The 17782-nt window shown below is 52.4% G+C and overlaps 1 protein-coding gene across 1 annotated transcript; it reads left to right on the top strand.

Moving 5' to 3' along the window:
- Positions 1–291: 291 nt before the first annotated feature.
- On the top strand, positions 292–8140 carry PRPF19 (pre-mRNA processing factor 19). The gene is made up of 16 exons (XM_050956259.1): positions 292–489; positions 1264–1413; positions 2375–2451; positions 2687–2828; positions 3077–3150; positions 3242–3304; positions 3517–3558; positions 3834–3908; positions 4409–4484; positions 4779–4888; positions 5082–5237; positions 5377–5446; positions 5940–6025; positions 6781–6951; positions 7354–7459; positions 7670–8140. The coding sequence occupies exons 1-16, from the start codon at positions 471–473 to the stop codon at positions 7765–7767; spliced, it is 1515 nt and encodes a 504-aa protein (XP_050812216.1). The 5' UTR covers positions 292–470; the 3' UTR covers positions 7768–8140.
- Positions 8141–17782: the final 9642 nt, after the last annotated feature.

Here is a 17782-nt window from a genome sequence, read left to right as displayed (position 1 = left end):
GCAGGGAGGGACGGGGCAGGGGCTGCCCCGCTGTTGGCAGGAGCGCGGCTGGAACGCTGCTGCTGGGTGTGACACTCAACTCCGCCACTAGGCCCGGGGCCGCTGGGAATTGTAGTCATGCGTGTCCGCCCAGTGCATTCTGGGAATTGCAGTCTCCAGGAAGAGGTGCATGCCGGGAGCAGCCGTTCCGGCCAGGCAGTGCCCCCCCTTCCGGAAACGCCCGAGCGGTAGCCGGAAGGTCCCGATCTATTCGGCGTGCCGGACGGGGCATGCCGGGAATAGCAAAGTTCCGTTTCCGGCGAGGGCGGGGCTCCGGAGTCTCCCGCGCGCGTTGGGGCTCCGCGTGAGCGAGTGGACGCGGAACGGGACCGGCCTCGGTTGGGACACGGAGAGGGGACACCCTGCCCCTCCCCCGGAAGCAGAACCCGTGACCCGGAAGCAGAACCGGGACCCGTAGGGGAGACGTCGCCATGTCCCTCATATGCTCGAGTGAGTGACGGGCTGGGAGCTTGCAGGGGGGTGTCCCGAGCCGGCCCCGTGGGGCTGACATCCCCCAGCACTCGGGCCCTGGTGTCTCCCCAGCGCAAGGAGCCCAACGAGGAGACTCTAAAACCAGCCCCCACCCCCCTCCGTGCCCGGCTCTTCTGCAGAGCCAGTGACCCCGCCCCCTCCCCACGCAGGGCCCGAGTCTGCACCTGCATCCCTCCCTCTGCATGGCCGCTTCGCCCCAGCGCCGGCGTCGTGTGGTTTCTGAGAAAGGAGCAGTGTCTGGGTTGGGAAGACTCAAGGACAGACAAACAGATCCCCGACCCCGTGCTGAGGTGTTAGGGCAAGGAAGTTTCATAGCCAACACAGCGATGGGGCCGGCATCACCCGCCACTGGCTGCCCGAGGGATCAGGTACCCATTTTGCAGCTGGGTGAATTGAAGGTGGTCTTCCAGAGTGAGATCCAGTGTGACTCCAACCCACAATCTACAGGACTGTGGTGGAGCACTGTAACCCTTTGGCCACTGTGCCACTAAATAAATAAGAGTGGGGAGAATCAGTGGAGCTAAAATATCAGGAAAAACACTAGCATGCATAGAAAAAGAATAGGGTAAACATGGAGACAATGTTACCCATGTAGAGGCTGTAGGAAAGACTGATTTGTGTCTTGTTGCCTTTCTCTTGGGGCTTCTCTGTCCTCTGGTAAGCATGGGGTACGGGGGGGATTTAAGCTCTGTTTGTCCGTTTGTCACCCTTGCAGTCTCTGTCTCTTTGCAGTCTCCAATGAGGTGCCAGAGCACCCCTGCGTGTCTCCGGTCTCAAACCACGTCTATGAGCGAAGACTGATTGAAAAGTACATTGCGGAGAATGGGACTGATCCAGTGAATAACCAGCCACTGTCTGAAGAGCAACTGATAGACATCAAAGGTATCAAGCAGAGGGGAGCGGAGCTAGAGGTGTGTGACCTGGTGGATTCTCACCAGCCCCAGGGAGTTGGGCAGACTATCATTACTACCTTGATGGCTTGAGCTTTCACAGCTCAACAAGCAATTGCCTGGTGGGCTAGGTTGGTCTGACCATCACAGAAAAGGTTGGGGAAGAAAGGACACCAAAAGAATGTAGGAACCCTTTTAAAAGGGGTGAATCAGGATTCATTTTATTGTTACCTACACCCAAAATCTTTAGGATTTCTCCATAGTTCTTTTCTCAAGCAAATCCAAAGTTTCCTGGGGAGGCAGGCCCACTTTCACCAAACTCTGTACCTTTTTCTCAAGGAGTTTGGCTCTCCTCTGGCTCCTTTCTGGAGATGTTTTTTCTCTTGCCATGCATTCAGCTTTTTTGAATGCTGCCTCTTCCTTCTCTCCCCTGTTGGAATAAGCTGGGTTTGGCTTGTATAGGCCAGAGTTCTCCGACTCTCAACAGTCTGAGAGGACTGGTTAAATGGAGTTAGCTGCTTGGGGATTTCTATTCCTCTCCCTCCCATTGACAGTTCACACTATCAGAAGAGTTGCATCGCTAGGGTTTGGGGGTCTCTACTGTACCTGATGCTGGCCACCATCCTAGGTAGGCTACTGAGCTAGCTGGGTCACTAGCCTGATCTGGTGTGGTGGTAGGTCAGACACCAACGTAGATGCTGTGACCCAGTATGGTGACTGCAGAGATACTTTAATAACCTCATTTTCTAATGAGATTCTTCCACCAGCAGCTGATGTAGACACACAGTAGAGGATGAAGTGAGGGTGCAAATGGATCTGGATAAAGGGGTGGATGAGTGGGTGTGTTTGAGGATGGGCGTTGGGGATGGAGAAAAAGTAGAGATGCAGGAGACAGGGAAAGTGATTAATCCTTGCTGCTGAGGCTAACACACCCCTGTGTGTCTCATTTACAGTTGCCCACCCAATCCGGCCCAAGCCACCCTCGGCCACCAGCATCCCGGCCATTCTGAAAGCCCTTCAGGATGAGTGGGTAAGTGCTGTCATGGATACAGTGTTGGGAGCCATTGAAGTGGGCAGATGATGGGAGGGGTGCCGGGGCAGCAGAAAGAACAGGATTCTGCTCTGATTGGGTGGGAGGACCCACCCTCTTTGCTTGCTGAGGTTGAGTGGAGCCATCCACTCTACTTACCCAGGTGGGCGGAGCTTGCTGGGGTGGGCAGAATATTGAGCCCTGGCTGGCTCCCTCACATTGAGTCCTTCCATAGGATGCCGTCATGCTGCACAGCTTCACGCTCCGCCAGCAGCTGCAGACCACTCGCCAGGAGCTGTCGCACGCACTCTACCAGCACGATGCTGCCTGCCGCGTCATTGCTCGTCTCACCAAAGAGGTCACTGCTGCCAGAGAAGGTAAATCAGTGGGAGCAGGAGGTCTGACTGAGGACAAGGCTGCAGCACCATGGGGAGAGTCGTCCAGGGAGGGATTCTGACTCTAATGCCCTGGGAGCAGGCAGGGGGAGGAGCTTGTGCCTCTGGAGAAGGCAGGGGGCTGTACTGATGGGGGAAAAAGTAGCTGTAACAAAACCTCTGTGGGGCTCCTGTGAACCTGCAGTTGGCTCCCATTTTAACCCATTGAGCCGCTGTTTGTGTCTCTGCAGCGTTGGCGACTCTGAAACCCCAGGCTGGCCTCATAGTCCCCCAGGCTGTGCCGTCCTCCCAGCCCAACATCACGGTGAGTCCCTCCTGCACAGCTCTCTCCATGTGTCTCCTGATTGTGCTCTCTCTTCTGCTGGACTCATGGTCCTCTTCTTTCCCCAATCCAGGGTGCTGGCGAGCCAATGGATCTGGGAGAGCTGGCGGGCATGACCCCAGAGATCATCCAGAAGGTAAAGAGTCATCTGTTCCAGATTCACCCTGTGCTGTGCTACAGGAGCGACTCTCATTCCTGCTTCCCATGCAGTCGCTCCTTTTCAATCTGCCTGCCCCATCTGTTGTGCCCTGGTGCCTGCATGGCACAGGCAGGCAGAGAGCTGCCCTCCTGTGCCAGCCTTCCGGCTGTTAGCCTCACAATTCCTGAGTTCACTGTTCCATTTTCCAGCTTCAAGACAAAGCCACGGTGCTGACCACGGAGCGTAAGAAGGTGAGAGCCTGCTCCCTGAATCCCCTTCCTTCCCTGGGGTGGGGGGCAGGACCTGAGGGGGTCTGAATTGGGAGGAGGCTCTCCCTTGGAGCAGAGGTAAAAAGCAGGGAGGTGAGCTCAGTGGTTTTGGAGGTCTCTATTGAGGGAATCTGTCCTGTGAGGAGGAGGAGGGATCTCTGCTCGCTGGGTGGGGTTGGCCGGGTTGGGAAAGGCAGGGGACTCGGTGCTCTCCCAGGAGCATGGTCATTTCCCTTTGGGTGCTCTTCCTTCTTCAGAGAGGCAAGACAGTTCCAGAGGAGCTGGTGAAGCCGGAGGAGCTCAGCAAATATCGACAGGTGGCCTCACATGTGGTGAGTTCTCTGATGCAGATGGTCGAAGGTTAACTTTTAGGGTCTCAAACCTTGCTCATGGCATCAGATGCCTTCCCCAGATTCAACTACAGAGGGCTGTGCTGCTTTTCAGAACCCAGGCACATTTTTGTCCCCACCCTGCTGTGGCAGCAGGGGGCACTGTGTTGCTAGGGAAGAGTTGCTGTTTCTCCTTCTTGGTCCACTGAAGCTCTGGAGTCTCATCTCAGCAGGTGGGCTGTTAGCCCTGGTGCATCTCTTGGCACCTGGACCCCAAGCTGTGTCCTGCTTGCTTCTCTCATCTGAGCCAAACAGGTGCTGGCTCGCAAGCACTGGGCGGGGAGAGGGGGGGAATATAGCAGGGTGTGGAGCAGATGTGGGTGGGAACAAAGAGCCCTGGTTATGGAGTCTGTACTCAGAGCTCTTTGCTAGGGTCCCTCCCTGCCTCGAGGGGTTCTTCGTGCTTGGCAGTGGTTCCGTCTGACCACCTTTTCTTTGTACAGGGCTTGCATAGCGCTAGCATCCCAGGGATCCTTGCTCTGGACCTCTGTCCTTCCGACACCAACAAGATCCTCACCGGTAAGACAGCCTCCTCGGTGCCAGCTTCTTCCACCGGGCTGGCGGGGATTGTGGCCTCTGGAACCCCCGATGATGTTTGCCAGAGGGTGGGGATATGGGTCAAAAGTCTCCCTGTTTCCTGGGCACACCCCTCTTCCGGCTGTGGGCTGCTCGGGATGAGGTAGAGGGCATTAAGGACCTCTCTACACCCAGTTGCCGGGAATTGTGGGTCTCCTTTAGTTCCAGGGTGGTGGATGTTGAGGAGAGATGGGTCTGCAAAGCTCTGGGCCCCACCCCTCTCTGTTTGTGTTCCAGGCGGGGCGGATAAAAATGTCATTGTCTTTGACAAGAGTTCGGAGCAGATCCTGGCAACTCTCAAAGGGCACGCCAAGAAGGTCACCAGCGTAGTGTTCCATCCGTCTCAAGTAAGGGCCAACTCCCCATCTCCTTTGACCATGCCATGCTGGGGGAGGGATTCTGGGGCCACCTCTTGGGGGTCTCCAGGTCAATATCGCAGTCTCGTCCCCTCCTACAATGTGCCTTGCTATTAAGCTCTTCTTGCCCCTCCTAATGTTGGTGCTCTAACTCCTGTGCGTGTTCTCTCCCCTACACACCTAGGAGCTGGTGTTCTCTGCTTCTCCCGATGCCACTATCCGGATCTGGTCGGTCCCAAGCGCCACTTGCGTGCAGGTTGTCCGGGCCCATGAGAGCGCTGTGACAGGGCTGAGTTTACATGCCACGGGTGACTATCTCCTGAGCTCCTCTGATGACCAGGTGAGACCCAGGTCGCCCCTGACCCCTCCTTCCTCCTCATGTTGTTGGAGCTCACCTTGATCAGCGAGCTGGTGTGGGCAGGAGGCAGTGGAGGGCTGGCGGCTGTGGGATGCATTCACTCCTTGTTCCTCTCTTTCAGTACTGGGCTTTCTCTGATATCCAGACAGGCCGTGTCCTCACCAAGGTCACAGATGAGACCTCTGGCTGCGGTAAGGGTTGGGTATCGGGGACCCCTGGCTCGCAGGGCCATTGTGCCCTATTTCAGTTTAGCTGGATGATTTTCTAGAGTGTAAGATGAGGAGCTTGTTAAGGACATGTTTCAGAAATAGACTCTAGAACATGGTCACTGTTAACCTTCAATTACATGTTTTCACTCCCTGCATGTTAATCTAGTGTACAGTTTAAGTGGAGTCCAACATCAAATCATATAAAGTTGCTTTCTGTAGCATTTTTACTAGATCCTTTTAAAGAAACTATTTTATATGTTAGAATAATGTTTTCTCCTAGATAATCTTTCCATATTCTTGCTGGGGAAGAGGCTGCAGGAAGGGCTATGTTCTGTGTCACATGAGTCCTTGAGAAGCCTGTGATGGGGAAGGCTGGGAGAGGGCTTCGCTTTCTGCTGTGTTCTTTTGTTATCCCAGTGAGACTCCCCCAGCAGTGTCCCTGAATCTCTCTGTCTCTGTCTCTCTGTCTCTGCAGCTCTCACCTGTGCTCAGTTCCACCCTGATGGGCTTATTTTTGGGACGGGGACTATGGACTCTCAAATCAAGATCTGGGACTTGAAGGTAGGACTGGCTGGCTGGGTGTGCCTGACTGCTGCGGAGCCTGGTGCTGGAGGATGTTGGCAGCTCCAGCCTCATGACTAGGAGCGCACTCTGACTGAGGCCTGGTCCCTATATACTTTCTAGAGCATGGGGCTGTTAAGCCAATTACGGCCTTCTGCCTGGCACACGAGGATCTCTGTTTTCAAAAAAGAAAGATGCCTCTAGCTCTTACTTTGTTACAACCATTCCCCACGTGACTGGTGTGCGAGTGATGCAGCAGTGGCTGAGTTTGCAGACAGCCTGAACCAGTGGGTGCAAAGTGCTCCATTCAGCTCAGTGAAGTTAGCTCTGCAATGTAACAATGCTGTACATTAGCACTGACAGTGTTCAGTGCTGGTTGAAGCACGCAGGAAAAGAGAGGTATGGTCTTAACTATGGAGAGCTGGCCATGAGTAGGCGGAGCTTGGGTGGTGGGTGGAGCTTGGCTATCATGGATGTCTTCCACTCTGTCCCCTGTTGGATAGTGTGCACAGATGTCCTAGCTGGGTGCTTTCCCCAGGGAAAGAGTCGCTCTGCAGCCGGAGTCTGGTTGTGGGGGATGAGACTCTATCACAGCACAAAGGTCTGCGGAGAAGGCTCCTGTCCCCTGGACCAAGCTCTCTTCATGAGAAGGGAAGATCCAGCCTACCTGCTGCCCCCATCTTTTCCCAGCTGGCCTAGGCTCAACTCAGTGCCTGCCTTTCAACAATGGCTGACTAACTGTCTATCTGTCTCAGGAACGCACCAATGTGGCCAACTTCCCAGGGCACTCTGGTCCCATCACCAGCATCGCATTCTCAGAGAACGGCTACTACCTGGCCACGGCCGCTGACGACTCCTCCGTCAAACTCTGGGATCTGCGCAAGCTCAAGAATTTCAAGACGCTGCAGCTAGACAATAATTTTGAGGTGTGTGCAGCCCTCCTGCTCTGTCAAGTCCTGTCCCTGCTACCCCAACCTCTCCCCGATATGAGCCAGCTGAGGGGTGTGACCTGGTAGCTTTTCCTTCATGTCCTTGTGCATCCTAGTTTGACTGGGCTTCTCCCTGCATCAGGGAGCCAGTGCCTGGTATGGGATGTGTGCATGTGTGTTGAGGGTTCTCCTTCTCTCCAGGTGCCCAGAGTGGGAATATGGGCAGAGCTCCCCTCTGGGAGCCAGGTGTATGGTAAGAGTAGATGAGTGTGTGGGAGAGGGGCTTGCTTAGTATGTGGGGGGGGGAGGTGAGTACCTGGCAGCCTGGTACAGGAGGGAGAGCGCCCCTGGGTCTGGCTCAGAGTTGTGCCTGGGCTCAGATCTCTCTCTTCTCTGTAGGTGAAGTCCCTCATATTTGACCAGAGCGGTACCTACTTGGCCCTGGGCGGCACGGACGTCCAGATCTACATCTGCAAGCAGTGGACGGAGATCCTCCACTTCACAGGTGAGGTGCTCAGCCGGGAGAGTCACGTTCCTGTGCTGGGTTCAACAAGTGGATGAGTGAGCTGCTTCTTTCACTGTGTCCCTGAGATCCCATCCCCATGGAGTGTGCTGCATGAGGTGGCCCTGGGATGGAGGAGAAGGTCTAGAAAGTTTAACTGCAAATTAGCCATATGGTGTCTCTCCCCTAACCACCTCTCGTGTCTCTCTACAGAACACAGTGGCCTGACTACGGGTGTGGCCTTTGGCCACCATGCTAAATTCATCGCTTCCACGGGCATGGACAGGAGCCTGAAGTTCTACAGTCTGTAGCCTCTTTTCCTAGGATCTGGGGGGATTGGTTGTGTCCTTTACTGTAGTGTTGGGATTACTGGGGGGAGGTAACGGGTGGGTGGGGTTATCATTGCTTTATTTTGAGGTATCGGGGAGGCCAACCTAGCGCACCCCCTTCCCTGTGCTCAAAGGCTTTGTCTTTCCAGCTTTGATTCTGTTCTGTGATTGTAACAAATGAAATGGAACCAAACCCCTCCACTGACAGACAGCTGTGAATGAGAGACTGGGTGGGGGAAAAGAGTGGGGTGGCATAGAAAGGGAGAGAAGGGGGGGATGGGGAATGTGCATTTTTTTTGTAAGCAGCTATCTACTTTCATTAAAAAAGATAAAAATAAAGAACGTTGAACCCTCATGGGGTGTGGGAGTTATGTGTACCTCCTCCCTGATGAGCTGTGAGGTAGCACATGCTGGGGAAAGAACCCCTAGACCTTGGGCAAGGGGATCTAAGGATAAGAGATAGTATCCATGTCATCGGAATCCCTTCTGAGTGCTCCCAGTGCTGTTTGAATAGTGATGACTGGAAGAGAAGTGGGAGCCTGCGTCGGGTCAGTATGCCCTGGCCCCTTCCTGCTTCAGTTCTCAGCTGATGAGTAAAGTCTTGGTACCTGGATGAGTTGTGAAATTGTCAACCTCCTTTGAGTTTGTGGGATAGCACTGGACTTGCTGTAGCTTCTTGTACAAACAGGCTCTTGCTGTTTCTCATGTGGTCCTCAGCTTGTGATCTCCAAATGCCTTTAAGAATATGAATCCTCCCCAGTCCTCTGCAAAGTAGGTACGGAATGTATCACAATCCCATGTTATAGCAAGGGCAGAAAACATGGCAGAAGTCATGTAGCAGGGCTGGGAGTACCAGGCTGCAGGCCTGAAGCCCTAGCCCTTGATCTAACCACCAGATCAGGCCCCTACAGCAATTCACAGAATTTAGTTTTGGTGCAGTTTGAATACTGAAGATGAAATGGGTCATTTTAGTGGGGTTTGAAAGGGATTTGTCAAAAGGTGGCCCTGCTGAAGCCCAGGACTAGTACCCCTGCCTCTGTTTCCCCAGAAATAGTACTGAAACACTTTCCAAATGTGCATAACCCTTGCAGGGTTAATTTATTACAAGAAACCACCACAGGAGTCCAGAATTCCCCCACACAGTCCAAATTGTATCTGCAACACACCAAGTGCGGTGCTGGTCTCTCACCCTGCTCAGACTCCAGGACAGCTCTGGTGTCTCATCACACCTCATGCCCAGCTTTCAGCCTCACCTGGCTCTGAGTGCAAGCCAGCTTACCCTGTTGCTGCCTTCAGCCTCCTCTGGTGCAGGAAGGGCAGCAGGCCCAGGCCCAGCCCCTCCATTGGCTTCCTGACACTTTCTCCCTCTCTCCAAGGAGGGTCTGCAGTGCGCATTCCCTGGAGACCTCTTGCCCATTTCCTGATTGAGTCTGTCCGCAGGCCTGCCCCCATTTATAGAGCCTATGTGCCCTCTCTTAAAATCCACTTAGGAAGAAGCTCATTAACCACAGGTGCGCTGGCTTCTCTCCTCAGAGGAGTCATTGGTACCACTTCAGCAGCTGCCTTTTCCTTAGAGTGGATCTGCTCAGCACCTCTGTGTGTGAAAGCCAGTGAGATCCTTGCCTCAGTGGTAGCTGCAGGCATCGTTGAAGGAGCCCTATTCAAACACCCATCTCGCTATCACAGCAGCATCTCAAGCAGCGGTTAGGGCTAGATCCTGCTGTGGGGCAAGAATCAGTCCTACCCTCCATCTTATTCAGCATTGGTATGAAGCCAACTGGGGTGCTGTGAAGATTCTAATCTCCTTCCCAGCAGCTGTAAGCAGCACCATTTTGCAGGGCTGAGCAAACTGACACTGAAAGCCAGAGGGATGAAAAGTCCTTTGAACCCATTTTGAAGGCAGCTGCCCTTTGACTCGACACCCATAAGGTTGTGCTCCTCTGTGAAATGGCAGCAATAGGGACTGAGTGAAGGAACCTTTGGCTCTTAACACATGAGCATCTATCTCCTGCATCAGCCGGCAGAGTTATCTTTGTTAGCCCTGGCTGTAGCAGGCTCTCTATAGCCAGTTACCGCTAGAGGGCCAGAGAGCTATGCTGAGTGGGAATAAGTTACATACACAAGGTGCTGGACTTTCCAGGTCCTTTAGATCCCCCACCCACCTCCCATATATGATTGGCCAGAAGACATGTACCCCACCCTCGCAGTTCTGGCTTCAGTGATTCATGCATCTGTGACCTTCATGTCTGGTCACTGCAGTTCATAGTTAGCAGTGACCTGATGCAGAACTCATCTGCACCTTGCTGTGTACATCACACAGATGCCATTCTCTGCACATGACTTCCCACTGGGCCAAGGGCTCTCAGTTTCCAAAACCCTGCAGGGGAAGTGGGCCTCAGCCACCTGCGATCACTTTTCCTTCTGGGAGCTCTCGTGTGCCATCGGAAACTGTGGATTAGTGGTAAGTTGTACAGTCAACTGCTGGACCACACCTTGGTTGTTGGGGCTCTTGTATACATTTCATACAAAACCAAGGTCATGCAGGTTTATTGCTAAAAGTCTATAACAGTACACAGAAAGGTTCAGTGGGCTGCCAGTTTCTGGGAAGCCATCTCCTGGAGCATTGTTTAATTCACCTTACCCAGGTATGCCACTGAAATGACGCATTTCAGCTAGGAGTGTTTTCCAAGTTACAAAACTCTTTACACATCACTGACAAACCCTTTCCTAACTTGTTCCTTGTCTTCTTCATTTTTGTTTTAGATACTAGTATTCCAGCTACTGGTCTGGGAAGGTATCACCCCAGCTGGTACTGGGGCAGAACATTAATGCATTTTGTCTTTGGCACTTACTTTTGCATGCAAAAGCTGACTTCAGCGTTACGGAATACTTGACAAGGGTGAATAGAATGGACATGGAAAGAGTATAATACATTTGGTTAACTGCCCAACACCCCCTATCTTTATTAATACCATGTACTTAATACTTATTAACACTCCATGGGGGAGGCTCACAGGAGACAGAACCTTCCCTGGAGCCAGCTTGAGAATATGGAACTTGCTGGGACCTGAAATAATTTGTACTTGCATTACAGTAGCACCTCGAGGCTCCCACTGATCAGGGCCACATTGTGTGAGGCTGTGCCATGCTCAGCAAGAGACCCTGCAACTGAAGCGTGAAATTCCCAGAAGGGCCTGAGATGATTGGGTGCCTAAGGCCCAGGGAGAATCAGTGCGGTTCCCTGGAAAACCCCAGTCTAATTCAACAAGCCAGGTAGTGCAAGAAATGCAGCATCATTCCGCATTGGTAAAATGAGGATCAGAGGAACAGACACACTTGCCCAAGCTCACATGGTGGTAAAGGTGAGCAATTGATCCTGTATCTCTTGCCTTCCACAGCTGTCTCTTACCCCCAGGACACCATCTCTCTAACTTTGCCAGGACTACTCTTCATGCCTTTTTTTTTTTTTAAACCTCCAGAATTGTCAGGGTGTGTTTCAAAACCTCAGCCCCGTTGCTCTGTGACAACAACCTACCTCACACATCCCCTGGAACTGTCCCCTGCCCTGTACTCTGTTTCTTTGTTTAGGAGGCCATCATAAACCCTGCCCTGCTCACATGGACACCTAGTTATCCTTAAGTGCAAAGCCAGGCCTAGTTGTTTACAAGCACACCATCAGCTAAGCTCTCATGGTAGGTCTGCAGGAAGGTTGGTAGAACAAGGCTGACCCCATTTTAAAAGCATTTCCTCTCAGACCTCTTTCTTGGACAGATGATGGCATCTGACCTGTTTGTTAATTAATCTAGATCACTGTGATACTTGCACTGAGGTGGCTGTTTTCAGATATGGTGCCCCAACTGTGGAGGGCAGTGTTGCTACATTGGAGTTAGCTCTAGGGAACCGTGAGTGGCTAATGTTTGACCAGCCTCTATGGTAGCCTGGTGGAAGAGTTGAATTAGCAGCATGGTTCTGGGTGGGTGCAGAATGAGTGGAAGATAGCCCTCTCACCATTTCTTCAGGAAGTTTTTTGATGGTTGTTTCCCTACAACCTTGACCAACAGTTTCTGCTATGGGGTTTGCACTCACTATCCTCTATAAAACCATCATTGCATTCTAATAGTTCTAGCATACATAGAATTAAAGGCCAGAATTAAAGCTAGTCTGACCTCCTGTGTGTGTCAGACCATTAAATGTCAACTAGTTACCTCTAGATGTTAAGCCCTGTGTGCATACAAGATTTTTATGGCATCCAATCCACAAAAATGGCCTGCAAGTATCTATCCTATGGAGCTCAATCACTTGCTTCACTAAAGTCTAACTTCTAGAAAGAGGTCCATCTAGTCTTGAGATGAAGACAGAGGCATGCTGTAGTATCAGCCAATGTTTCCTTCTAGGCCCTTTGAGTTGGGGAGCAGAATTAGAGTTCATTTGAGGCAGACCATGGAGAATAAGGAGACTGGGAGGGATAGGGTCCAAACTATCCACCCCCCACATCTCTTGTCCTGGAGAAAGGCTCTTCTGAAGTTCCTCATTGGAGCTGGGAGCTGAAGGTGGCTTTTCCTACTATCTCCAGGTTTCTCCTCACATTTGTAACCTAGCCTGGGCATGGACAGTGTTGCTAGCTACCTTAGCACAACCGTAGGAAGTTGCGACACCCAGGAAAATGAGCAATGCTGCAGCCTACCCACCATGACCTTTGCTAGGCCAGAGCACTGAGGGTGCAGGTGTACCCAACAACATACCACCACAAGTGAGATGCAACATGATTGTCTTATTTCACAACGCCACTACAAAAAAGTTTAAGCCTTCTCAGTTGACCATCTCTTCCAGGTCAAGGTCACAGTAACAATAACCGAGGCCACAATGTTAAGTGAGAAAAGTGCCAGGACTGCAGAGTGCAGAAGCATAGGGTTCAAGTCTTCTCTGGAGCCAGGATCAGGGGAGGAGGAGAGAGAAAAGTGAGATGGAGACAGACTTGCAGGGGGTAGAAGGATCCCTGGTGCCCCCTGCCATATAATGGGAAGTCATTACTCCCATTTTAAATCCTAATTGGGACACTTAGGATGAAGGGATTCATATAGTGTCCCTGTAAAGCTGAGAGAGAATCCTAATTCTCTCCACCCCTGTGAAGAAGCAAGTTAGATACCTCTTGGAATAATGAACTTCATCCTAACCACTTGCTCCTGGGTACAGCAACTTATAGCTTCTGAGCTCTAATGCACCTGAGATTACAGCCACCCTCCAAGAAGCTGTCTGGCCTAGTGCTACCAGCTTTCAGGCTCCCTCAGTTACTCAGGGTTACCATGCCAGAGGACACTATTAACTGGTGTTAACTCACTTTTGTCTTTGCCATCTTGCCCAGCAGGCTGCTGAGATAACTTCACCCACCCACAAGTACTTACCAAGTCCAAGGGTTCTGTTCCACTTTGGATGCCATGGAACCAGTGACTTCCTGAGAAAAAGAGTGTTGGAGAGGGCCTTACATTGTTCACCAGGGCTTCCAGAGAAGAAGTGTGAAAAGTGCACCTAGCAAATGGGGCAGAACCCCCCTTAGGGCCCAGTCACAGAATGCCAACTGCTGCCCGGTAAGGAGTGGAAACAATCCATGGGTCCTCATGTGAATGACCCTGGATGTATGGAGGAGACAAGAGCACCAGTATGCGTGACCCTTTTTCAGCTCCAGGCATTGTGCTATCTTGGAGCAGTAGTCATGCAAGGCTATTGTTGCATTTGGGTGGCAGCCTGGCTTCAGTGGTGACTTTTACCAGATGCCTTTGACACAGGCAAGGTAGCCCACAACACATGTAGCCAGGTGCACTGTATTTTGAAGGTTATACAGAAACAGCTGACATGCAGGTCTTCTGCTGAGGAGAAGAAAGGCTATGTTTGTGTTATGAGATCTTCATATGGTAAGTAGGATGCACCCTCTTCTAATATTTAGGTCCACAGAGATTGAGTGATCTGGTGCTGGTAAAACAGTGCCTCACATCTGCTCTACAGATAAAATAGATCAGACTTACTTGTAGCAGCGCCTGGTGGACAAGTGGTCCTGCAGGCCTCCAACTGAGAGGGGTGACAGGCAGATGCACTACAGAAAATATACACCTGAAACCCACAAGTTAGGAGCTAGTTAGATCTAGCCAGGGCTACTCAGTGCACTGAGCCAGCTGCTGGGAGGTCCTATTTTCTAGAGGAAGCCTCTTATGTAGTATGTTTAGGGAAGGAGAGTTTACTTAGGACTGTCATCTGCAGTGTTAGAAAGGCCCCTAGCACTGAGCTTGATGAGTTTTGTTAAAGTTAGAATCAGGACTCACAATTTGTTAGACCACTCTGTTTTATTAGCGCAGCGCTCTGCCAATAACACCCAGATAATGTGAGCACCATGCAAGACACAAACTATCTTATTTATACAGATAAAAGGGCGAGCACTTAACAAGAAAACAAAGGAAGCAGAATCTGATAAGTTTACCTGGGGTAGGCATGCAGATCTTATTTCCTTGCTAACTATTACCGATCTTCTGTTAATGTTTCGCCATTAGCACCCTTGTTTATGCCTAATGTTTCTTTTCCTGGCACCTGTATTTCAACATTTCTTATTTCTGGTTAAAGGTACATTAAACATTTCTTTAATCCATTCTTATTTTTACAATTTAATTCATTCTATTTTCACAATCCCTCCTTTTGGTCAAGCTCACGCCATGACCAAAATTTTACTGGTTTCACAAATCAATCATTTTTTATTTCTTTATCAGTGATATTTAGAATCATTATATTAGCACTCTGGTTTGGGACAGCTATCTGTGTGGCATGTCTTACACCATTTTGGATGCAACAGGAGATTAACTGAAAGCATACAAAAATCACTAAGATTTCAAACAGGATAGTTAGGGCTCTGTGAAACAACCAGTTTCCTATGCCAGAGAAATTGAACAGGTTACTTAGCCACTTTTATAAAGAACTCAGCTCTACCTGGGGAAGATATGCAATTTGTTTTAAGTGGCTAGCGCAATTTATTACCTCATTGGTATTGTCAGGTATAAACAGACAACATTGTTTTCCAATGAGAGCACAGGTCCCTTCTTTGGCCGCCAGCACTATGTCCAGTGCCTGATGGTTCTGGAGGGCTACCTGTCAGATCGCCCCTGTTTCTTTGGCCAGGGCTCTTAAACTTTCTCTGGTTTTATTTGCCATTATTTTAACTACTGATTGTAACCTTAGGAGCCTTTTTGCCTGGTGTATTGCTCCCCCAAGTGAGATAAAGGAACTGCCAATAGCCTCTTCCCAGATGTCATTACTGTTCCATATTGTGTTAAACGGACAAGGTCCTCCAGTGAGGTCTGGGGAATTGAGTGGGATAGCCAGGACAGGAACACCAGTTTGAGAGTGGGCTGGGATGTGGCTGTGTGATGCAGTAGGGACTGTCTGTGTGGGGAGTGGGAGAGCAGGGGAGGACTTTAGGGGATGGACGATGCCAGGGCCTGTAACCTGAGCTAGATAAGGGAGGGGAAAGGTCAACACCTTTGCCCGGGAAGGGGACAAAGGAAGGGAGTGGCAGGAGGGAAGCAGTTTTGAGTTTGGGCTTGGGGCTGGATGGGCGGAATTCAGGGTATCCTAGCTAGGATCCAAGCACCCTGAAAGCCCAGAAGGACTCGGTGGAGGGGTCCTGACTGTGCCTGCAAGCTCTGCTGTAACCTGTGTTCCTGTTGTCCAATAAACCTTCTGTTTTACTGGCTGGCTGAGAGTCACTGTGGGTCCCAGGAAGAGGGGTGCAGGGCCGGACTCCTCCACACTCCGTGACAACTGGTGGCAGCGGCGGGAGATACTGCACCCCGTGGACGACGCTTCCTGTAGTAAGTGACTGGGGAGCAGTAAAACGAAGGGGTGATTAACCCCTGGGAGTGTGTGCCCAGTGAGAAGCTCTTTGCAGTAACAGGGTCCCCCGGGGGATTGCAGCAAGCGGTCCCAGGGGCGGAGGAGTCTGCAGCTCAACCCTGGCAGAGAGGTGGTGACCTCAAGAAGGGCTGGTGCACTAGGGGTCCCCCTGGAAACCGTGGGGAGCGGTGAGCACCCCGGCCTGTGAGTGCCCAGCAGGAAGATGTATGCCAAGTGGCGCAAGTGTGACCTAGTGGAGCTGTGCAAGCAGAGGGGGCTGCACCCAGGGAGGCTCAGCAAGGACCAGCTGATTGCCCAGCTGGAGGAGGGAGACCGCATGAATGAACGGAGCCCTGTCTCTGAGGGAAGCAGCCGGGCAGATGCAGCGCAGGCACCAGTGTCTGTCCCCGCTGGGAGTGGTCAGCCGGCGGACGAGGGCTTCCCGAGACCCCCCCCCTTCCTGTGCCTAGGGGAAGGGCGGGGAGGAACCCAGTGTATACCGAGGGCACCGTGACACCCCCAGCCAGCAAGGGATCCTCCCGGCGAAGCTCACCCCCCAGCAGGGGATCCTCCCGGCAACGCTTGGCATCCGTGGAGCGGATGCGGCTGGAATATGAAAGGGAGAAGCTCGAGTTAAAGAGGCAAAAGCTGGAGGAGAAGGCGAAACAGCGTAAACATGAGGAGAGCCAGCGTAAACATGAGGAGAACCAGCGCCAGCATGAGCAGGAGGAGGAGAAACAGCGTAAACATGAGCGGGAGGAGAAGGAGAAACAGCGTAAACATGAGCTGGACCTGGCCCAGCTGAGGAGCAGTGAGGCCCCAGCTGCGGTGAGTGAGGGGGAACCCAAGCTACAAAGAGCTTTGATAAGCACTTGCTGCCCCGGCGTAAGGAGGGGGAGGACATAGATACCTTCCTGACGGCCTTTGAGAATGCCTGCGAGCTGCACAGGGTTGACCCTGCAGACAGGATCGCAGTTCTCACCCCCTTACTGGACTCCACAGTCGTGGAGGTGTACAGCCGACTGAAAGGGGCAGAGGCCGGGGACTACGAACTGTTCAAACAGGCCCTGCTCCGCGAGTTTGGGCTGACTCCTGAGATGTACCGGAAAAAGTTCCGGAGCCAGCGTAAAACCCGTGAGCTCACATACCTACAACTGGTCAACCGGGTGCAGGGGTATGACCGCAAGTGGACAGCTGGGGCCCAAACTAAAGAGGACCTGCTTGACCTATTCATACTGGAGCACCTGTATGAGCAGTGCCCGTCCGACTTGAGGCTGTGGTTGATGGACCAGAAGCCGGAGAACCCACAGCACGCAGGCCAGCTGTCCGACCAATTTGTGGACAGTCGGGCAGGGGATGGCAGGGAGGGGACCTCGAGGACTGGCCTAGTAACACCCAGAGTGCCCTGGTCGTGACTCGTAGTCAGAGTCGGCAAAGGGCACTGCACCCCGACAATGGGGAAGGTACTCGACCTGAGGTGCAGGACCCTAACCCAGGGAGCAGGGAACGCCCAGGGGCACGGTTCAGAGAGGCTGCGGCCTCAGACCCAGCCAGCAAGAGAGAACCGGTCCCCATCCCTGTCCCAGCTGCTGAGTTCCAGGCCGAGTTGCAGAAAGATCCCTCCTTGCGGAAGCACAGGGACCGGGCTGACCTTAGTGCGGTACAGACCATGAGGAGAGGTTGCAAGGAGAGGTTCCTGTGGGAGAAGGGGTTCCTGTACCGAGAATGGGCTCCCCCAGGGGAAGTAGAGTCATGGGGGATCAGGAGGCAGCTGGTGGTTCCCCAGAAGTTTCGTCACAAGCTGCTGTACCTGGCCCATGACATCCTCTCGCAGGGCACCAGGGAATCCGACGCACCAGGCAGAGGCTGCTACAGAACTTTTACTGGCCTGGGGTCTTTACCCATGTCTGACAGTACTGCCAATCCTGTGACCCCTGCCAGAGGGTGGGGAAGGCCCAGGACAAGGGGAAAGCGGCTTTGAGGCCCATCATAGAAGAACCTTTCCAGAAGGTGGCCATGGACATAGTGGGACCCCTCAGCAAGATGACCCGGTCAGGGAAGAAATACACCCTGGTGGTGGTGGATTTTGTCACTCGCTACCCCGAGGCGGTGGCCTTGTCCTCTA

The sequence above is a fragment of the Gopherus flavomarginatus genome, chromosome 5 (assembly GCF_025201925.1).
Source record: "Gopherus flavomarginatus isolate rGopFla2 chromosome 5, rGopFla2.mat.asm, whole genome shotgun sequence".
In the NCBI taxonomy this organism is placed as follows: Eukaryota; Metazoa; Chordata; order Testudines; family Testudinidae; genus Gopherus; species Gopherus flavomarginatus.
Note: the sequence above shows the minus strand (reverse complement) of the source record. Positions and strands in the feature narration are given on the sequence as shown.